General features: G+C 43.1%; 1 protein-coding gene across 1 annotated transcript in view; it reads left to right on the plus strand.

The window, feature by feature from the left end:
- LOC110521535 (glypican-5) overlaps positions 1–16,107 on the plus strand; it is a 145,122-nt gene extending 129,015 nt beyond the window's left edge. Inside the window, exon 9 of the mRNA XM_021599137.2 lies at positions 11,502–16,107. Within this exon, the coding sequence (XP_021454812.2) occupies positions 11,502–11,704 (203 nt within the window). The 3' untranslated portion in view covers positions 11,705–16,107. The remainder of the gene's footprint in view (positions 1–11,501) is intronic.
- The last annotated feature ends 7,973 nt before the right edge of the window (positions 16,108–24,080 follow it).

The following is a 24,080-nucleotide window of genomic DNA, read 5'->3' on the forward strand; positions in this document are numbered from 1 at the left end:
GGCAGGTAGGGAGAGACGGAGGGAGGCAGGCAGAGAGGCAGGTAGGGGAGACGGAGGGAGGCAGGCAGACAGGCAGGTAGGGAGAGACGGAGGGAGGCAGGCAGAGAGGCAGGTAGGGAGAGACGGAGGGAGGCAGGCAGAGAGGCAGGTAGGGAGAGACGGAGGGAGGCAGGCAGAGAGGCAGGTAGGGAGAGACGGAGGGAGGCAGGCAGAGAGGCAGGTAGGGAGAGACGGAGGGAGGCAGGCAGAGAGGCAGGTAGGGAGAGACGGAGGGAGGCAGGCAGACAGGGAGGGAGGCAGGCAGAGAGGCAGGTAGGGAGAGATGGAGGGAGGCAGGCAGAGAGGCAGGTAGGGAGAGACGGAGGGAGGGAGGCAGGCAGACAGGGAGGGAGGCAGAGGCACGCAGGGAGGCAGCCATCTGCAGCTGGCCCTGAGATCTCCTCCATATTTCACCCTGTCTGGCTCCGCTCGCTGGGCGAATTCCCCTGGGTTGTCACGGCGATGTCTCCAGGCTGTGTGATTTATTTCCCGTCACTATGCTCGAGGGCCACCGGAGGACCCCATAGCAAACCCCTCGCATACGCCCCCCTCACCCACTGCCACCATGACCAAGCTGAAAGCAGGCAGAGCTGAGGGACTCACTATCCTCAGACCAGATCTGTAGGAGCTTACGTGTCTATCAGACATGCAGTCTGGCCACCATACAGGATGCAAACATCAAACCTGACAGTGTCCCTGACTGTCTCACTACTAACACTTTACAATGTAGTGGATCAACCTGTTGTTTTAACTGGGCCATACTCATTCCTACAGTATACTCTGTAATTACACACATTAACATCAAATATTCATAGCATGTCACATTCACATATGTATAAACACACTCATTTACACTTCACATATCAGTCACTGTATATACCTGCACATAGACACAGACGTGGCCACGTAGGCAGACGGGTAATTACGGATATTATCCCTATGGAGCTTGGTACTGAAGATTCCTGGAAATGGCAACGGCACACAAACATACACACATGCAAAAACACACACACACACACCGACACATTAACCTCTTCCTGAGAAAAGGTAAAAAAGGCTCCATTAGCATGGGGACTCTCTCTGGGTGTTGCTCATCACTCACCAAAGGGCTCTGTGTCTCCACTCTATCAACAGTGACATGTTCTGAGGCTGTTGCTAGGAGACAGCAGTGCTGCAGGGCATGTAAACAGGGTAGGCACAAGGCTTAGTGCCCCGTTACCACCAGCTCTACTACTCTACCATTATTCTCTGTCATGTCCTCCTCCCTAAACCCTCTCAATTACCGCTGACCTCTAAACACACACACACACACATACACACAGACACAGACACACACACACGCACACACACACACGCACACACACACACACTGCTGCTAGTCCCAGTGCCCCAGATTGAATGAGAATGAGCCTGACTCTCCAGAGAATAGAAGTTTCCTCACAGCCAGTGACTGCAATAGTATGAAATCTAGGACAGATGCAGAGAGACAGTAAACATTCTGGTGCTATTAAATCATCTGTTGTGGACTCATGCACAGATTCACATTCAACAATACATTTGTAAACATCCTGGCAAACACATTGGGATGCTCACATCCTGGCAACAAAGTCGATATAGTCAATAGGGGGGGTTAGTTAATCTCTGATATTAATCTGTTTCTTTTTATAGTGAGCATAAACAGCTCACCTCATTGCGTTGGGAGATAAAGTGCTCCTTTGTCTATTGTACTGTGAGCACAATGGCCATTGTAACTGGGGAATTGAGTTTCAGGCTCAGCAGGTGTGTCTGTTTCTCCCCTCGGCCTGTACTGTCTTAATCCACTAATATAGCTCAGCCAACACTCCTGGGAGCAGGGAGAGGTTTTGTCAAGGAGTGAAATGCATGCCAGCAGACACCAGCACAGGCGCGCACACAGATGGGTGGGAGGGCAGGCACGCACAGACAGACAGACACGCATGGACACATTCTCTCTCTCTGCCTCTCCCTCGCTCCTCTTTCACTGTCTCGCTACTCTTTCTCTCTCACACACATACAAACACACACGCATAGTGCCATTGAGCAGGAGAGGAGAACCTGGAGTGTGTTCTCCAGACATCTGCTGTGTATCTGCTGGAACCACGTAACAACTCTCCCTGAGGACAAACCAAGCCAGCCAGCTCCTACTGAGTGTCTCGCCTGGACAAGGAGATAAACTATCTACACACTGAAGAAAACTTACCTCATGCTCGCACGCACATGTGTGTGTCTGTACACTCCCCTCTGTATTTATTTGGACAGTGAAGCTAAAATGTTTTAATTTCTCTTCAACTCCAGCATTTTGGATTTGAGATAAAACCAATTATATGAGGTGACAACAGAATGTCACCTTTTATTGGATGGCATGTTCATACATATCTGTTTTACCTTTAAGAAATGAAATCACTTTATGTATCTAGTCCCCCCATTTGAAGAAGTCATAAGTATTTGGACAAATTCACATATAGTGTATTGCCAATAACGGAAGGTTAGCATGTTTTGGGGGGTATGATCTTTGTGCCTCTAACTTGAGAACTCATAATTATAATAATGGTAGCATCCACATTAATGTGGAAGTGCTAAACATATTCTATTCTTATTTACAATCAAAGTGACTTCAAAATGACACAAAACATGATTCACCTTTCTGTTCTTATTGGGCAAAATAAATCGGAAACACATCCAAACCAAATTGCAAATACATCCAACAAGTTTGTAGAGTCACAAGCTTGATGTAGTCATTGTGTGCTAGGAATATGGGACCAAACACTACAGTGTAGTCCAAATATTTATGACTTCTTCAAATGGCAGGACTAAATATATAAAGTGCATTCATTTCTAAACAGTAATACAGATACTGTATGAAAATATCCTCAAATAAAAGTTGAAATTCTGTACCGTCATCTCATGAAACATTTGATCTCAAATCCAAAATGCCGGATAAAGAGAGAACATTTATTTTTTAGCTTAACTGTCCAAATAAATACGGAGGGGAGTTAATGACAGTGTGGACGGCCATCCGACCAAAAGCAGTAGGCGTATGCAAATGTTTATCTAATTACTATGTATGTATGTGTGTTCTTGCTTACTATACATACACACACAGGAGCTTGTGTGTCTGTGAATCTGTGTTTAATTCATCCTATGAGGCCATCAGCTGTTAGTGACGTCAGGTTTATGTTGTTACCTGCCATTACATTCACTACATACCGCTATCATTCCCCCTCCTGTCTCAGTGATTTACTCACCCCAGCGTGTTATTGATTCATAGCTGAGCCTCCCCAGCTCTCTGGGGTGAAAAACCCAAAGAACGGATGAAACCCAGTTAAGTCAAATCAAGTGAAACTTTATTTCTCGCATGCACAGAATACAACAAGTGTAGACCACCGTGAAATACTTACTTACAAGACCTTAACCAACAGTGCAGTTCAAGAAGTGTTTGTTAAGAAAATATTTACCAAATAAAGTATAAAATTATAAAAAGTAACACAATAAAATAACAATAACAAGGCTATATACAGGAGGTACCGGTACCGAGTCAATGTGCGTGGGTACAGGTTAGTCGAGGTAATTTGTACATGTAGGTACAGTTGAAGTCGGAAGTTTACATACACCCTAGCCAAATACATTCGAACTCTGTTTTTCAACAATTAATCTTAGTAAAAATGTCCTGTCTTAGGTCAGTTAGGATCAACACTTTTTTTTAAGAATGTGAAATGTCAGAATAATAGTAGTGAAAATAAATATTTTCAGCTTTTATTTCTTTCATCACATTCCCAGTGGGTCAGAAGTTTACATACACTTAATTAGTATTTGGTAGCATTGCCTTTAAATTGTTTGACTTGGGTCAAACATTTTGGGTAGCCTTCCACAAGCTTCTCACTATAAGTTGGGTGAATTGTGGCCCATTCCTCCTGACAGAGCTGGTGTAACTGAGTCAGGTTTGCTCGCACACAGTTTTTCAGTTCTGCCCACAAATCTTCTATAGGATTGAGGTCATGGCTTTGTGATGGCCACTCCAATACCTTGACTTTGTTTTCCTTAAGCCATTTTGCCACAACTTTGGAAGTATGCTTGGGGTCATTGTCCATTTGGAAGACCCATTTGCGACCAAGCTTTAACTTCCTGACTGATGTATTGAGATGTTGCTTCAATATATCCACATAATTTTCCATCCTCATGATGCCATCTATTTTTGAAGTGCACCAGTCCCTCCTAGAGTCCCTCCCCGTGTGGCACGGTTGGGATGGTGTTCTTCGGCTTCCAAAAAGTACGATCTTTGTCCCCATGTGCAGTTGCTAACCGTAGTCTGGCTTTTTTATGGCGGTTTTGGAGCAGTGGCTTCTTCCTTGCTGAGCGGCCTTTCAGGTTATGTTGATATAGGACTCGTTTTACTGTGGATATAGATACTTTTGTACCTGTTTCCTCCAGCATCTTCACAAGGTCCTTTGCTGTTGTTCTGGGATTGATTTGCACTTTTCGCACTAAAGTACATTCATCTCTAGGAGACAAAACGCGCCTTCTTCCTGAGCGGTATGACGGCTGTGTGATCCCATGGTGTTTATACTTGCGTACTATTGTTTGTACAGATGAACGTGGTACCTTCAGGCGTTTGGAAATTTCTCCCAAGGATGAACCAGACGGTCTACAATTTCTTTTCTGAGGTCTTGGCCGATTTCTTTTGATTTTCCCATGTTGTGAAGCAAAGAGGCACTGCGTTTTTAGATATGCCTTGAAATACATCCACAGGTACACCTCCAATTGACTCAAATGATGTCAATTAGCCTATCAGAAGCTTCTAAAGCCATGACATAATTTTCTGGAATTTTCCAAGCTATTTAAAGGCACAGTCAACTTAGTGTAACTTCTGACCCACTGGAATTGTGATACAGTGAATTATAAGTTAAGTAATGTGTCTATCAACAATTGTTGGAAAAATGACTTGTGTCATGCACAAAGTAGATGTCCTAACCGACTTGCCAAAACTATAGTTTGTTAACAAGAAAGGTGTGGAGTGTTTGAAATAGGGTTTTAAAGACTGCATCCTAAGTGTATGTAAATTTCCGACTTCAACTGTAGGTGTGAAGTGACTGCATAGATAATAAACAGCGGGTAGCAGCATTGTTCAAAAAACAAATGGAGGGGGGAGGGTGTCAATATAAATAGTCCAGTGGCCATTTGATTAATTGTTCAGCAGTCTTATGGCTTGGGGGTAGAAGCTGTTAAGGAGACGTTTGGTCCTAGATGCTCCGGCACTGCTTGCCGTGCGGTAGCAGAGAAAACAGTATATGACTTGGGTGACTGGAGTCAATTTTATGGGCTTTCCTCTGACACCGCCTATTATATAGGTCCTGGATGGAAGGAAGCTTGGCCTCAGTGATGTACTGAGCCGTATGGTCAGATGCCGAGCAGTTGCCATACCAGGCAGTGATGCAACCGGTCAGGATGCTCTTGATGGTGCAGCTGTAAAACTTTTTGAGGATCTGGGGACCCATGCCAAATTTCAGTCTCTTGAAGGGGAAAAGGTGTTGTCATGCTTCACGACTGTCTCGACTCGCTCCACTACAGCTCCGTTGATGTTAATGGGGGTCTGTTCGGCCTGCCTTTTCCTGTAATCCACAATCATCTCCTTTGTCTTGCTCACACTGAGGGAGAGGTTGTTGTCCTGGCACCACACTGCCAGGTGTCTGACCTCCTCCCTATAGGCTGTCTCATTGTTGTCGGTTATCAGGCATGTCACTGTTGTGTCGTCAGCACACTTTATTTGACTCTTTTCAAACTGGAAACCACATATCCTGAGGCTGCATTCATTGTAGCTGGGGATTTTAACAAGGCTAATCTGAAAACAAGACTCCCTAAATTGTATCAGCATATCGATTGCGCAACCAGGGCTGGTATAACCTTGGATCATTGCTATTCTAACTTCCGCGACGCATATAAGGCCCTCCCCCGCCCTCCTTTCGGAAAAGCTGACCACGACTCCATTTTGTTGCTCCCTGCCTACAGACAGAAGCTAAAACAAGAAGCTCCCGCGCTCAGGTCTGTACAACGCTGGTCCGACCGATCTGATTCCACGCTCCAAGACGGCTTCCATCACGTGGACTGGGATATGTTCCGCACTGCGTCCAACAACAACATTGACGAATACGCTGATTCGGTGAGCGAGTTCATTAGAACATGCATTGAAGATGTCGTTCCCATAGCAACGATTAAAACATTCCCAAACCAGAAACCGTGGATTGATGGCAGCATTCGCGTGAAACTGAAAGCACAAACCACTGCTTTTAAACAGGGCAAGGTGACCGGAAACATGGCCGAATACAAACAGTGTAGCTATTCCCTCCGCAAGGCAATCAAACAAGCTAAGCGTCAGTATAGAGACAAAGTCGCAATTCAACGCCTCAGACACAAGAGGTATGTGGCAGGGTCTACAGTCAATCACGGATTACAAAAAGAAAACCAGCCCCGTCATGGACTAGGATGTCTTGCTCCCAGGCAGACTAAATAACTTTTTTGCCCGCTCTGAGGACAATACAGTGCCACTGACACGGCCCGCAACCAAAACATGCGGACTCTCCTTCACTGCAGCCGACGTGAGTAAAATATTTAAATGTATTAACCCTCGCAAGGCTGCAGGCCCAGACGGCATCCCCAGCCGCGCCCTCAGAGCATGCGCAGACCAGTTGGCTGGTGTGTTTACGGACATATTCAATCAATCCTTATCCCAGTCTGCTGTTCCCACATGCTTCAAGAGGGCCACCATTGTTCCTGTTCCCAAGAAAGCTAAGGTAACTAAGCTAAACGACTACTGCCACGTAGCACTCACTTCCGTCATCATGAAGTGTTTTGAGAGACTAGTCAAGGACCATATCACCTCCACCCTACCTGACACCCTAGACCCACTCCAATTTGCTTACCACCCAAATAGGTCCACAGACGATGCAATCTCAACCACACTGCACACTGCCCTAACCCTTCTCGACCCCGCCCTGTGCAACTGGGTACTGGACTTCCTGACGGGCCGCACCCAGGTGGTGAGGGTAGGTAACAACATCTCCACCCCGCTGATCCTCAACACTGGGGCCCCACAAGGGTGCGTTCTGAGCCCTCTCCTGTACTCCCTGTTCACCCACGACTGCGTGGCCATAAACGCCTCCAACTCAATCATCAAGTTTGCGGACGACACTACAGTGGTAGGCTTGATTACCAACAACGACGAGACGGCCTACAGGGAGGAGGTGAGGGCCCTCGGAGTGTGGTGTCAGGAAAATGACCTCACACTCAACGTCAACAAAACTAAGGAGATGATTGTGGACTTCAGGAAACAGCATAGGGAGCACCCCCCTATCAACATCGATGGGACAGTAGTAGAGAGGGTAGCAAGTTTTAAGTTCCTCGGCGTACACATCACAGACAAACTGAATTGGTCCACCCATACAGACAGCATCGTGAAGAAGGCGCAGCAGCGCCTCTTCAACCTCAGGAGGCTGAAGAAATTCGGCTTGTCACCAAAAGCACTCACAAACTTCTACAGACGCACAATCGAGAGCATCCTGTCGGGCTGTATCACCGCCTGGTACGGCAATTGCTCCGCCCACAACCGTAAGGCTCTCCAGAGGGTAGTGAGGTCTGCACAACGCATCACCGGGGGCAAACTACCTGCCCTCCAGGACACCTACACCACCGATGTCACAGGAAGGCCATAAAGGACAACAACCACCCGAGCCACTGCCTGTTCACCCCACTATCATCCAGAAGGGGAGGTCAGTACAGGTGCATCAAAGCAGGGACCGAGAGACTGAAAAACAGCTTCTATCTCAAGGCCATCAGACTGTTAAACAGCCACCACTAACATTGAGTGGCTGCTGCCAACACACTGACTTAACTCCAGCCACTTTAATAATGGGAATTGATGAAAATGTATGTAAAATATATCACTAGCCACTTTAAACAATGCTACTTAATATAATGTTTACATACCCTAACATTATTAATTTCATATGTATATGTATATTCTGTATTCTATATCATCTACTGCATCTTTATGTAATACATGTATCACTAGCCACTTTAAACTATGCCACTTTGTTTACATACCCTACATTACTCATCTCATATGTATACACACACACACACCATCTACTGCATCTTGCCTATGCCGTTCTGTACCATCACTCATTCATATCTTTATGTACATATTCTTTATCCCTTTACACTTGTGTGTATAAGGTAGTAGTTTTGGAATTGTTAGGTTAGATTACTTGGTTGGTTATTACTGCATTGTCGGAACTAGAAGCACAAGCATTTCGCTACACTCGCATTAACATCTGCATGTGACAAATACATTTGATTTGATTTGATTTTAATGATGCTGTTGGAGTCATGTTTGGCCATGCAGTCGTGGGTGAACAGGGAGTACAGGAGGGGACTAAGTACACACCCCTGAGGGGTCCCAGTGTTGAGGATCAGCGTGGCAGATGTGTTGTTGCCTACCCTTACCACTTGGGGGCGGCCCGTCAGGAAGTCCAGGATCCAGTTGCAGAGGGAGGTGTTTAGTCCCAGGGTCCTTAGCATAGTGATGAGCTTCGTGGGTACTATGGTGTTAAACGCTGAGCTGTAGTCAATGAACAGCATTCTCACATAGATGTGGAGTGCGATTGAGATTGCATCATCTGTGGATCTGTTGGGGCGGTATGCGAATTGGAGTGGATCTAGGGTATCCGGCAGGATGCTGTTGATGTGAGCTATGACCAGCCATTCAAAGCACTTCATGGCTACAGACGTGAGTGCTACGGGGGTAATCATTTAGGCAGGTTACCTTCACTTTCTTGGGCACAGGGACTATAGTCGTCTGCTTGAAATATGTAGGTATTGCAGACTCGGTCAGGGAGAGGTTGAAAATGTCAGTGAAGACACTTGCCAGTTGGTCCGGACATGCTTTGAGTACACTTCCTGGTAATCCATCTGGCCCTGTGGCTTTGTGAATGTTTACCTGTTTAAAGTTCTTGCTCAAATCGGCTACCGAGAGCGTTCTTGTGCATGATTCAGTGTTGCTTGCCTCGAAGCGAGCATAAAAGGCTGGCTTCTGGGTTAAGCGTCATTGTGTCTTGAAGCAGTGTTGCTCGGCTGGGTTGTGTTTCGGAGGACGTACGGCTCTCGATATTCTCTCAAGAGTCCGTACAGGAGTTTCAGCGATGGGACAAGACTATAACTACCATGAAATTGGGGAGAAAATAAATAAATAATAAACAATAAAAAAAATCCATGACTTCTGGTTGGGATAAGTATGTACGGTCACTGTGGGGACAACATCGTAGATGCACTTATTGATGAAGCCGATGACTGAGGTGGTATACTCCTCAATGCCCTTGGATGAATCCCGGAACATATTCCAGTCTGTGCTAGCTAAACAGTCCTGTAACATAGTATCTGACCACTTCCGTATTGAGCGAGTCACTGGTACTTCCTGCTTTAGTTTTTGCTTGGACGAAGGAATCAGGAGGATAGAATTATGGTCAGATTTGCAAAATGGAGGGTGGGGGAGAGTTTTGTATGCATCTCTATGTGTGGAGTAAAGGTGGTCTAGAGTTTTTTTCCTTTGGTTGCACATATGACATGCTGGTAGAAATGATGTAAAACGGATTTGAAGTTATTCTGTGACAAAGTTGTTTTCACGTATTTACTGTATACATTCATGTTTTGTCTCCCTGTTTTGTGTGTGTTACCTGTCAGTAGCAATGGAGGATCCTGAGAGGAGGAAGGGGAGGACCATCCTCCTCAGTGAATTTCATACAAATAAAAATGGGAAAACATTGACAAAGTTACCCTTTCTAGATTAAACTATACTAAATATATTCGCATGTCACCAAATAATTGATTAAAACACACTGTTTTGCAATGAAGGTCTATAGTAGCCTCAACAGCACTCTGTAGGGTAGCACAGCTAGCTTCCGTCCTCCTCTTTGTACTTTGACTTCAATACAAATCCTTGGAGGCTTGTTTCTCACCCCCTTCCATAGACTTACACAGTAATTATGAACACTTCCGGAGGACGTCCTCCAACCTATCAGAGTTCTTGCAGCATGAACTGACATGTTGTCCACCCAATCAAAGAATCAGAGAATTAATCTAGTTCTGAAAGCATAAGCTACAGTTAGCTAGCACTGCAGTGCATACAATGTGGTGAGTAGTTGACTCAAAGACAGAGAAAGACAATGGTTGAACAGTTTTCAAATACATTTTTTCAAAAATGAAGGAGAAGCAAGGGAGAGAGAAAGAGAGAGATTTCATTAAAAAAAATAACTTTCAGTTTTATTTCCTTAGCTAGTAAATGCAGCTGGCTAGTTTAGTTACTCAAACACCTGGCTCAAACAGAGGGATGCTATGTTAGCTAGTTGGCTATGAATATACAACACAACACTGGAACTCTTCCAAGTCAAGGTAAGCTTTTGGTTTTATTAATTTATTGCCACCGGTCTAACTGCTTACTAACTATACACTGTAAGGTTTCTGCGTGATTGTAGCGGGTTTACTAACACTTTAGTTATATTAGCTATGTTGACTAGGTTGTTACTTTAGCTAATATAGCTAATGATGTAGGCTGTGTGTAGCGGTTATGTCATGGATTTGCTTGAAACGTTTTTCCTCCTGGTCACATACAGCAGATGTGTTGTTCATTGAAGTCCACAAACGAAGGGAAATGGTGAAAGGAGGAGAGTGCATAGTAGCTTGAATGAATACAACGTGGCTGCTATGAAAGTGAACTGTATTTATGCATGATCTGTGGTGTATTCATTTCACCAATTCTGTTGAAAAACATTTCTTAAACGGAAGCAAACAAAACGGGGATAGAAATACCAGAATTTGTCCAATAGAAACTCTTGTTTGCAACTGTTGGACTAATGATTACATCCTAGATAAGCTAGATACAGGCAAGAGTGTGCAAGGCGGTATTGAATGTGTCACTGTATGTCATCTAAAATGTTTCTCTTGACCTGTGTGCACTTACTTTGTAAACTTTCTTTCATAGGCTAGGTTGTAGCAACCTCATGATGGGTATAGGGAAATTTGAGTATCATGTAGTACCCTAAACCTATCTACGTTACATTGAACTGGGTGAATGGAATATGAATGACAGTCATCCAAAATGCAATAATACAAATAAGGCCATGCTCATGAAAAAAATATATATATCTTCCTCCTTCATCATAAACGGCACTGACCGCCACTGGTCAGTAGCAAGTGCAAGGTTTTGTAGATCTCCTGGAACAGAGCTGTGTGTTTGTATATGTGTGTGTGCGCACAAAAGTCTGTGTGTGTCTGTCTTTGTGTTTTAGGATACCTCACTCCCTCTGTCTTTATCTACATCTTCTCGTTCTTTCCCTCTCTACCTCTTTGTCTTGACAGCAGCAGCTCTATCTGGTTTCTTTCTCTGTCTCCCTCTGCAGATGAGAGAGTGGACGTGGCCAGCACTCATGTTCCTTTTGGGAAGAGCCCAGCAGTCAGGGAGCCCCCATGGCACGTCCCCACTGCCCAACCCCCACCACAGGTAGCTGTGAGAGCTGCGGGTCACACCCCAACACCCCACCCAGCTATCACCATCACCCTCATCCTCCTGTCTGCCCTGGCGTTACCATGGCACCCACTCTGAAACCCCCTCCGCTAATCACACCGACTGAGCACACATGAGAGGTGGGGAGCATTCACAAGAAGGAAAAGCAGGAAGCGGAGGATGAGAAAAAGGACAAGAGGAGGAGCTCGCCAGCGAACCTGTTGCTTTCCCTCAGCTGCTCCCTGTTTGTTAGTGGGAGCCGGGCTGCATGGCTGTGTTTGTGCGATGTGGGATGTGTCTCATAAAATCTCTCTTTCCCTTGCTGCCTTCTCCACTGCTGCCTTCTCCACTGCTTTTTCCTCACTGCCTCCTCCTCTCTGGTTCTCTGGACTGCCTGGTCTGTCGACCATCAGATGTGGCCAGCTACACATCCCACTGCTCTCTAGTAGGGACAACCATGGTTCTGGTGGTTCTCCTGTGGTCCTTAGATTTAGGAACAGTAAAGTTCACAAACAGTGCTGAACTGAAGAATGTAATCAGGCCCTAAAAAGACATCATCTCTCCTCACCTCTCTACACGCAAAGTCAACCGTCATGTTCTCTGGGGTCTCTCCATTTGTTACTTAGTTTGCATTTGATTATGCCACCTGTTAATAGTCACCGAGCATACTATACATGTTTATATGGTCCCATGTGGGACTTATATTGTGTATTAATGTGTGGGTATTTGTTTGTGTGTTTATTTACCTATATTTACATCTACATGTTTCGTGAAAAAGTATTTGCCCTTTTCTGATTCTCTATTTTTGCATATTTTTGATACTAAATGTTATCAGATCTTCAACCAAAAGCTAATGTTAGATAAAGGGAACCTGAGTTTACAAATAACAAAAACATTTATACTTATGTTATTTATTTAATTAACAAAGTTATGCAACACCCAATTCCCCTGTGTGAAAGGTAATTGCCCCCTTACACTCAATAACTGGTTCTGCCACCTTAAGCTGCAATGACTGCAACCAGATGCTTCCTGTAGTTGTTGATCAGTCTCTCACATCGCTGTGGAGGAATGTTAGCCCACTTTTGCATGCAGAACTGCTTTAACGCAGCGACATTTGTGAGTTTTCAAGCATGAACTGCTCGGTTCAAGTCCTGTCACAACATCTCAATAGGGATTAGCTCTGGACTTTGACTAGGCCATTCCAAAACTTCAAATTTGTTGCATTTTAGCCATTTTCATGTAGACTTGATTGTGTGTTTTGGATCATTGTCTTACTGAATGACCCAGCTGCACTTCAGCTTCAGCTCGCAGATGGATAGCCTGACATTCTCCTGTAGAATTCTCTGATACAGAGCAGAATTCATTGTTCCTTCTATTAAGGCATGTCATCCAAGTCCTGAGGCAGCAAAGCATCCCCAAACCATCACACTACCACCTCTATGCTTGACCATTGGTATGAGGTTCTAACTGTGGAATGCAGTGTTTGGTTTTTGCCAGGCATAATGGGACCCATGTCGTCCAAAAAGTTGACTCAAGTAAAAAGCACCTGTGTCATGTCCTGACCATAGAAAGCCTTTATTTTCTATGATGGAGTAGGTCAGGGCGTGACTGGGGGGTGTCCTAGTTTATTATTTCTATGTGTAGTCTAGTTTTTGTATTTCTTTGTTGGCCTGGTATGGTTCCCAATTAGAGGCAGCTGTCTATCGTTGTCTCTGATTGGGGATCATATTTAGGTAGCTTTTTTTCCCACCTGTTGTTTGTGGGATCTTGTTTTTGTATTGTTGCTTTTGAGCCCTACAAGGCTGTACGTTTGTTTGTTTCTCTTTATTGTTTTGTTGCTGGTTCACATTTAAAATAAATATGATGAACCCAAATCACGCTGCGCCTTGGTCTACCCATTATGACGATCGTTACAACCTGGAAGCACCTGGATGAATATCAAGACTCTTGGAATAATGTTCTATGGATAGATGATTTAAAAGTATAACTTTTTGGATGACATGGTTCCCATTATGCCTGGCAAAAACCAAACACTGCATTCCACAGTTAGAACCATGTACCAACGGTCAAGCATAGAGGTGGTAGTGTGATGGTTTGGGGATGCTTTGCTGCCTCAGGACTTAGATCCATGTAATTGTTGTGTTATTTGTTCACTCAGGTTCCCTTGATCTAATATTAAGTTTTAGTTGAAGATTTGATAATTCATTATAAAAATGATGCAAAAGTAGAGACAAATAGAAAGGGGGAAAATACTTTTTCACGGCCCTATGTGTTTCTTTACCTATCATTTTCCTTCATTTTAAAACTTGCAATAATGGCTTGTACAGTACTAGAACTGACCTACTAGACAAATGTAAATACACATATTTATGTAAATATACAGTTTGTACTGTATAAGGATAGGATGACAAGGGCTTAATTGGAGTTGTTGCTGTGGAAATATAAACTTCACCATATTATTTTGCTCGTGTGTTTTGATTGGCCCAAACCCGAAAATATGTTCCCACACACTGACATCCTAGTTAACCTGCATCCATTGCATCGAGATCACCTCTATAATTAGGGCAAGTGTATACATGTATATATTTGAAGTCGCACACAATGCTTATTCATCTATGTTACATGTTTTATTACAGACGTTGCTCACTTTAAAGGGATGCTGCAAACACCTCCACCCTGCATGAAATTTTAGGTTTACCGATAAGCAAGTGTGTTTAACCTAGCCTAGTAAGGAAATAATAGCTGCATAAACAAATTGCCTACAACTCAATAAAGACCACACATGAAAAAATATAACAGTTCACTATAGAATAATACACTATAGAATTCTATATTATACTGTAGAATACTATACTACACACTAGATATTATCACGTTAGCCGATGTGATATGTATTGCGATTTTTACGATTCTCACGATTCTATATGTATTGCGATTCGATACTGTGATTTTATTGCAATTCGATGTTCCAAACATATTGCTTACCATATCTCTGCTGCAGATGGACAAGAGAGCCATGAGAACATGAGTTTCATCAGTCATGGAAATAAAAGTGCTGAATACAAATTGGCTCCCTATTTAAAAAGATGGAGAACAAGTTATGAAGGAAACACACTGGAGTTTTGGTGCAGGTACAGCCAACTAGCGCATAAATAATACTGCAATATTGTCAAAACGATACTATATGTATCATCAAAAATAATATCCCGATATGTAACAATATCAATTTTGTCCCCCATCACTACTACACACTGTAGTATCCCTCGATCATATGTAGTACTTACTATAGAATGTTGTAGTACACTGTAAAATACTAAAGTAGATACTACAGTATCCACGAAAAAAACACTAGTAAATACTACATTAATGTCAGCAAAAAACCCTTTTTAAACTATAGTAAATACTACAGTATCTTATTTGCATATACCCTGCCCATTCCCCTCCCCCATATCACAATTTTTGCCACCCATAAATGAGAAACCAACATTCTATTTATAGACCATACAGTATATTGTGTAACCTACAGGTTATTGTTCCTTACTATCCATTCAGACCCCAGTCCTACCTACCTACAGGTTATGGAAAATGTGCTCTTTAAGTATTTCTCCAGTATGTTTCCTGAAGGAGAAAGCCTCCACTTCTATGTTAAAGATAATTAAACAAAAACACTACAGTAAATACTAATACTAGTAATGTCTGCAAAAACACTACAGTATAGTACAGTCCACAAAAAACTACATTAATTACTACAGTATATGCTACAGTTCTTTTACTATACTATAGTTTACTGTAAATACTACAGCAAATACTACAGTGAATACTACAAAGTCTGCAAAAACACTACAGTGAATACTATAGTATTTATACCATAGTATACTTAAGCAATAAGTGTCCTTATGGTATATGACCAATATACCATGGCTAAGGGCCGACACAACGCGGTACCTAGATACTGCCTGTAGCTGTGGTATATTGGCCATATACCACAAACCCCAGAGGTGCCTTATTGCTATTATAAACTGGTTAACAACGTAATTAGAGCAGTAAAATGAAATGTTTTGTCATACCCGTGGTATACCACGGCTCTCAGACAATCAGCATTCAGGGCTCGAACCACCCAGTTTATAATTTTTAGGTGCGACTCCATGAAATCCATGTCTATCCATGTGGCTTTGAGCTGTTACTGGGAGACAGATTGTCCAATATTCTGCTATACTGGACAGCCATGTACCCTGTGACTCCCCTGTTGTTCTGAATGCCAGGTCCAGTGGTACATAATGTACCTCATCACTCCTTCTACGCTGCTTCTATACTTCTTTCAATGTCAATGTTATGATATGATGTGATCTTGCTTTGCAACCCCTTTAAAATGCTGTAAATGTTCAGAGCCATGTGAGTGGCGACAGGACTGATATACTAGACTGGCCCTTTATCTTAAACGGATGGAGCCTTTGTCTGTAGACTCGCATGGACATTTAATAAACATATAACAGTCAATCTGACCATGATGTGCCAGTCTCTCTTTGCTCTCTTTGAGATCGTGTGAGATTGCATGAAAGACTGATTTGTTTTCCTCAAACTGTTCAAAGTGTTTGTCGAGGTACTTAGCCAAGCTGTTTCTGAGATAGTGTGGTGAGTAAGCACATGTTTCATTTCCGTCATAGTCATGCCTAGCCAAACCATCAATTTGTGAACAATATCATTATTTTCTCACCAACTATGACAGTGTTTAATTTCCAACTCCAGTCCAGTACCCCCAACAGCACATGTTTGTTGTAGCGACAGACAAGCACACCCAATCATACCCTGATTCTGTTGGTGGTACTAGAGGACTGGAGTTAGGAAACACTGCACTATGAGACAGTGCCCTTGCAGTATTGATATGAATATTGATAAAGGAAGTTGAATCTTGTAGGACGAGACTATCAGGGAAAATTCCCTTCTCAAACAAAGGGATTTTCTACAGTATATTTCCAGTACTGTGCTGGTGATTCTGCATTGATTTGCCAAACAGTGCATGTCTGTGTTGTTTCTGCCACTTAGTGCCTCTTGAGCTAAGCTGGGCTAGGCTGAGCAGGGCAGGACTGGGCTGGGCAGGCTGCCGCTGCTCATTGCCCTCTGGCCCTTCACCGGATTACTGTGATTTGATTGGCAACGGCTGCTGCCAAGCCCCACAAGTTGGAGCCAATCACTGCCAGGCCCTGCTGGATAATAAATACATCTCTCACTGAATACCAAGTAACCGGTGAGGCAGAACCCACACCACAAGGAGAGACAGACAGAATTGATTTTGTCCACCCACACCAGACACGATCAGGACACGCAGGTTGAAATATCGAAACAAACTCTGAACCAACTATATTAATTTGGGGACAGGTCCAAAAGCATTAAACATTTAAGGCAATTTAGCTAGCTAGCTTGCTGTTCCTAGCTAATTTGTCCTGGGATATAAACATTGGGTTGGTATTTTCCCTGAAATAAACAAGGTCCTCTACTCAGACAATTAATACACAGATAAAAGGTTAAACCAAGTTTGTTTATAGTCATCTCTCCTCCTTCAGGCTTCTTCTTTGGACTTTATATGGCAGTTGGCAACCAATTTAAAGGTGCATTACCACCACCAACTGGATTGGAGTGTGGACCTCAGTTCATCTTTCAATCACCCACTTGGGTATATACTCCTAAAAACCAATGAGGAGATGGGAGAGGCCGGACTTACAGCGCGTCAAGCATCACAAATAAAACCGAGTTCTATTTTAGCGCCTAGCTACGCAGACGTTCGGAGTGCAATGATTGAATGAAATGTATGTGTACATTCCTTTTGTAACGCTTGCGCACGTGAAGGCGAGTGGTGTGGTCAGCATGTTATAGTAGGTCAAAGTGCAACTCTGCGTGGTCTGACAAGTATATAACTTACCCACGTTTGATCAAATTCACAAATGCTACAAAAACCTTGAATCTCGAAGGTGAAATCCGATTCCGACTTGTTATGAAACATGTAAAGGCAGAAAAAAAGTTAATTCATTTATGCCAATGGTTCAACTCAAGAGGTTATCTTAACATCTGATTTCTATGACACCATGGCTGGACCTGGAGCTTGGCCAAAACCACCGACTGTCCTTTCCAGGCCAGGTCACATACAGTTGAAGTTGGAAGTTTACATACACTTAGGTTGGAGTCATTAAAACTCATTTTTCAACCACTCCACAAATTTCTTTTTAACAAACTATAGTTTTGGCAAGTCGGTTAGGACATCTACTTTGTGCATGACACAAGTAATTTTTCCAACAATTGTTGGTAGACACATTATTTAACTTATAATTCACTGTATCACAATTCCAGTGGGTCAGAAGTTACACTAAGTTGACTGTGCCTTTAAACAGCTTGGAAAATTCCAGAAAATGATGTCATGGATTTAGAAGCTTCGGATAGGCTAACTGACATAATTTCAGTCAATTGGAGGTGTACCTGCGGATGTATTTCAAGGCCTATCTTCAAACTCAGTGCCTCTTTGCTTGACATCATGGGAAAATCAAAAGAAATCAGCCAAGACCTCAGAAAAAAAATTGTAAACCTCCACAAGTCTGGTTCATCCTTGGGAGAAATTTTTAAACGCCTGAAGGTACCATGTTCATCTGTACAAACAATAGTACGCAAGTATAAACCCCATGGCACCACGTAGCCGTCATACTGCTCAGGAAGGAGATGCGTTCTGTCTCCTAGAGATGAACGTACTTTGGTGCGAAAAGTGCAAATCAATCGCAGCTCAACAGCAAAGGACCTTGTGAAGATGCTGGAGGAAACAGGTACAAAGTATCTATGTCCACAGTAAAACGAGTCCTATTTCGACATAACCTGAAAGGCCACTCAGCAAGGAAGAAGCCACTGCTCCAAAACCACCATAATAAATGCCAGACTACGGTTTGCAACTGCACATGGGGACAAAGATTGTACTTTTTGGAGAAATGTCCTCTGGTCTGATGAAACAAAAATATAACTGTTTGGGCATAATGACCAACATTATGTTTGGAGGAAAAAGGGGGAGGCTTGCAAGCCTAAGAACACCATTCCAACAGGGAAGCAAGGGGGTGGCAGCATCATGTTGTGGGGGTACTTTGCTGCAGGAGGGACTGGTGCACTTCAAAAATAGATGGCATCATGAGGATGGAAGATTATGTGGATATATTGAGGCAACATCTCAAGACATCAGTCAGGAAGTTAAAGCTTGGTCGCAAATGGGTCTTCCAAATGGACAATGACCCCAAGCATACTTCCAAAGTTGTGGCAAAATGGCTTAAGGACAACAAAGTCAAGGTATTGGAGTGGCCATCAAAAAGCCCTGACCTCAATCCCATAGAAAATTTGTGGGCAGAACTGAAAGAGCGTGTGTGAGCAAGGAGGCCTACAAACCTGACTCATTTACACAAGCTCTGTCAGGAGGAATGTGCCAAAATTCACCCAACTTATTGTGGGAAGCTTGTGGAAGGCTACCCAAAATGTTTGACCCAAGTTAAACAATTGAAAGGCAATGCTACCAACTACTAATTGAGTGTATGTAAACTTCTGACCCACTGGGAATGTGATGAAAGAAACAAAAGCTGAATTAAATCATTCTCTCTATTATTATTCTGACATTTCACATTCTTAAAATAAAGTGGTGATCCTAACTAATTCCCTAAGACAGGGAATTTTTACTAGGATTAAATGTCAGGAATTGTGAAAAACTGAGTTTAAATGTATTTGGCAAGGTGTGTGTAAACTTCAGACTTCAACTGTAGTTCATGTTGGCTCAGCTTCATTAGCCTGTAGGGATTCAGTTTTCTGTAAGAAAGATTGAATAGGATTTAGCTTGCAGTTGCCCATAATGTATTCACACTTTCTAATGCTGATATGGTGCTCTCTAATAACGCTCCATTAATAGCAGGGATTCCTCCAGTCAGGGAGAGGTGGGGATCAGCGGAGCTAACGGTTGAGCTGCCTCTCTCTGCCAGGCCAGCAGCACAGAGCTATTTCAGGACCTCTCTCTGCCAGGCCAGCAGCATAGAGCTATTCCAGGACCTCTCTCTGCCAGATAGAGGCAGAGCAGAGCGCCGCCCGGAGAGCCAGACCCAAAGGTCTGTAGCCCCCACTACCCCCAGCCCAGCCCCCTCTGACCTGAGCCCTGTCCTCCAGCCCCAAGACTTTCATCACCACGCTGCAGGAATGCACCACACACAGAGCCACAGAAACACACAAACGCATAGCCTGTACAGTATGTAGATGTGTTGATTCCATATTTATCTTCATCGTCAGTCTAGACCCCCTTTCATCTCTGTGGAGTCTTAAGCAGTGCATAAATGTGTGGGTTTGTGCATGTGTGTGAGTGTGTGTGTGCGTGCGTGCGTGCGTGCACACAATCTGCATGAATGCACATATACATTATAGAGGGTTAAGCCTCACAGTTGCCCTGTTCATTCAGTTCAATTGGTGCTCATCCATCAAATATGTGTTGGTAATTCGGTGTCTTAGCAGTGAGGGGCTGAGGGATGGACTGAGGTTAGCAGCCTTATCCTGGGGGATAGTGGAGCATGAGAGGTCATCCATCATGGAGGAATGGTAAGGAGGGCAAAGGGCTTTAGTGGAGATCTCCCAGACTACTGGGTTTCACACTGATAGACCAGGCCCTGAAGCCTAAAAGTTGGTGCTGAAAGTGTACTGTTTAAAATCCAAATTCTGATGGATCACACAACAACAAATCAACTGTTAGAAGTATCATTCCAGGTGACTCCCGAGTGGCGTAGCGGTCTAAGACACAGAATCACAGAGCTAGAGGTGTCACTACAGACCTGGGTTCAGTCACAGCTGGGCCGCAACCGGGAGATGCATGAGCTTGCCCAGCATCGTCTGGGTTTGGCCAGCTGGGATGTCCTTGTCCCATCGCCCTCTAGCGACTCCTTGTGGCGGGCCGGGCGCATGCACACTGACTTCGGTCGCCAGTTGTACAATGTTTTTGAAAAACTAGATGATTACTTATTGGATTGCTTTTACATTTCCTCAATTACTTCAATTCAGCCTTGAAAAAAAGGTGCAGGTTTAAGTTTGTTTACCAAGTCAGAGACCACTACGATGACACACCAACTGTGTTTGTTTGATACTTTTTGTCTTCTTCTAATGTCTCTTAAGAGGAAAGTAATCTAAAAGTAACTTAAAAGTAATCAGATTACGTTACTGAGATTGGGTAATCCAAAAAATTATATTACTGATTACAATTTAGGACAAGTAACTAGTAAATGTAACAGATGACATTTGGAAAGTCCTCTACCCAACTCTGGCCAGAAAGGAAGGGAATGTGTGGCTGGTAGTGCAGCTCTCTCCGTCTGCATGTTCTGGTCAGGACTACAACTAATCCAGGACAGGTGTGAAAATGACGGAGGCTACACTAGGATATACCTCTGTTTGCTCTCTCTGTCACCAGCTGTTTCAAATGTTACACCAGATTCACTGGCCACAATTTCATTAACATGACAAGCTAAATCAGAATAAACATGCTAAATGTAATGAAGAGCATCTAACAGGCATTGTTTTGTATTAGAGTGGCAGACATTGGCACACTATTGTTTTCAGGTTAGAGCAGATTCTTACACTCTCACCATTCTGCTTACAAACCAATCAGTCATGACTAAAGTCATTACCCTAACAGACCTAGCTAGAATGTCATGATCTTATCTTGACAAATAATTCCATCAAATGGAATAGCAGACTGTGTATTATGAATAGCTCTGGATTGTCATCCTTAATATTTTGTTGGGAATAATCCAGCATTTTCTGTTTTTGCATTGACATGCAAACAAAGCTCTTGGTATCCAACTATTTATTGAACATGACGTGTGAGATGTGCATGTGTTAGAATATTGGTCAACCACAAGAACCAGTCTGACGGAATAGAACACTCTGAACAGCAGAATGTGTGAAATGAATCCGGGTTCCGTTTGCTTTTGGTTTGAAAGGTGCTTGTTAATACTGCAATGCACTTAACCACTATATCCCATTGCGAAAAACAGGTTGAATCAATGTTGTTTCCACACCATTTCAACAAAAATAATTAAATGTGATGACGTTGAATCAACCCAACTTTTAACCTAAATCAAATGACATATTGACATTTTTTGTTGATTCAACTCAACCAAATATAAATAAAGACTTGACATTGTCTGTTTCCAGTGGGAAGGATGTTTCTCATGATCATTTATATAAACTTGAATTGCATCATGAATAGAAGCTGACAACAGAGAAAAACTACTTTTTTTGTTATGCAGCATAAATGAATGGATCCATGCATGTGAGGCATGTGCAGTGATTGGACTATTCTGCTCCATTAAGCTCAGAAATGAGACTATGGGGCTGATCAAAATCAAATAAAAAAATGTAATTGTATTTGTCACATGCACCGAATACAACGGGTGTAGACTTTAGTGTGAAATGCATACTTACTAGCCCTTCCCAACCATGCAGAGTAAAAAAAAAAACTTTATAGTAACACAAGAGTAATAAAATACACAAGAATGGAGTTACATACAGGGAATACCAGTACCAGATCAATGTGCAGGGGCAGGGTAAAGTGACTAGGGATCACGATAGATAATAATATGAGTAAAATAAAGAACAGAGTAGCAAAAGCAAATTATAAGTGTAAAAGTGTGTGTGTGTGTATGTGCGTGTGTGTGTGTGTATGTGCTGTGTCGGTATGTGTGTGTGTGTTGTGGGCGTATGTAGTGTATGTGAAGGTGTGTGGGTTTTGCATGAGAGTGTCAGTGTGTGTGTGAGTGAGTGTGTGTATAGTGTGTATATACACTGAGAATACAAAACATTAAGAACACCTGCACTTTCTATGACATAGACTGACCAAGTGTACGCAGGTGAAAGCTATGATCCTTTATTGATGCCACTTATTAAATCCACTTCAATCAGTGTAGATGAAGGTGAGGAGACAGGTTCAAGGATGATTTTTAAGCCTTGAGACAATTGAGACAATGATTGTGTACATGTGCCACAAGGTGCCACAAGGTGCCAGGCACAACGGTTTGTGTCAAGAACAGCAACACTACTGGATTTTTCACACTCTACAGTTTCTCGTGTGTATCAAGAATGGTCCACCACCCAAAGGACATCCAGCAAACTTGGCACAACTGTGGGAAGTATTGGAGTCAACATGGGCCAGCATCCCTGTTGAGTGCTTTCGACACCTTGTAGAGTCCATGCCCCAACAAACTCAGGCTGTTCTGAGGGCAAAAGTGGGAGGGGGGGGGGGGGGGCTCTTAATGTTTGGTATACTCACTGTATAGTGTACAGGATGGGACTAAGCATGCACCCCTGAGGGGCCCCCGTGTTAAGAGTCAGCATGGCTGAGGTGTTGTTGTCGACCAACACCACCTGGGGTCGACCCATCAGGAAGTCCAGGATCCAGTTGCAGAGGGAGGTGTTCAGTCCCAGGGTGCTTGGTGATGAGCTTTGGAAGACACTTGCCAGCTGGTCTGCACATGCTCTGAGAACGCGCCCTGGTATTCCGTCTGGCCCGGAGTCTTTGCAAGTGTTAACCTGTTTAGAAGTTTTATTCACATCGGCCACAGAGAGCAAGATCACACAGTCATCTGGAACAACAGGTGCTTTCAAGCAGGACTCTGTGTTGTTTTCCTTGATGCGAGCATAAAATGCATTCAGCTTGTTTGGGAGTTATGTGCCACTGGGCTTTTCCCTTTGTAATCCATTATAGTCTGCAAGTCATGCCACATCCGACAATTCCACTTTCCTCCTATTTATCCACCCATAGAAACAGAATGAATAAAAATGGACTTGGAAGCCCTAACCCTCTCAATTTGACTGGTAAACGTATGGGTACACTCGCAATGTCTGCCTGGTATTGTGATGCAATAATTTCCATGGTATTTTGGAATGTTATTTCAACTGATGCTGGATTGCCATGAAAATGTATGATGTTCATTCAAATGATGCAAACTGATGTGGTTCATGCAATCGAATATACAGTACCAGTCAAAAGTTTGGACACACAAACTCATTCCAGGGTTTTTCTTTATTTTTAGTATTTTTTACATTGTAGAATAATAGTGAAGACATCAAAACTATGAAATAACACATATGGAGTCATGCAGTAACCAAAAAAGTGTTAAACAAATACAAATATATATTATATTTGAGATTCTGCAAAGTTGCCACCCTTTGCCTTGATGACAGCTTTGCACATTCTCGGCATTCTCTCAACCAGCTTCATGAGGTAACCACCTGGAATGCATTTCAATTAACAATGTGCCTTGTTAAAAGTTCATTTGTGGAATTTCTTTCCTTATATGTTTGAGCCAATCAGTTGTGTTGTGACAAGGTAAGGTTGGTATACAGAAGATATCCCTATTTGGTAAATACCAAGTCCATATTATGGCAAGAACAACTCACATAAGCAAAGAGAAACGACAGTCCATCATTA

The sequence above is a fragment of the Oncorhynchus mykiss genome, chromosome 30 (genome assembly GCF_013265735.2).
Source record: "Oncorhynchus mykiss isolate Arlee chromosome 30, USDA_OmykA_1.1, whole genome shotgun sequence".
In the NCBI taxonomy this organism is placed as follows: domain Eukaryota; kingdom Metazoa; phylum Chordata; class Actinopteri; order Salmoniformes; family Salmonidae; genus Oncorhynchus; species Oncorhynchus mykiss.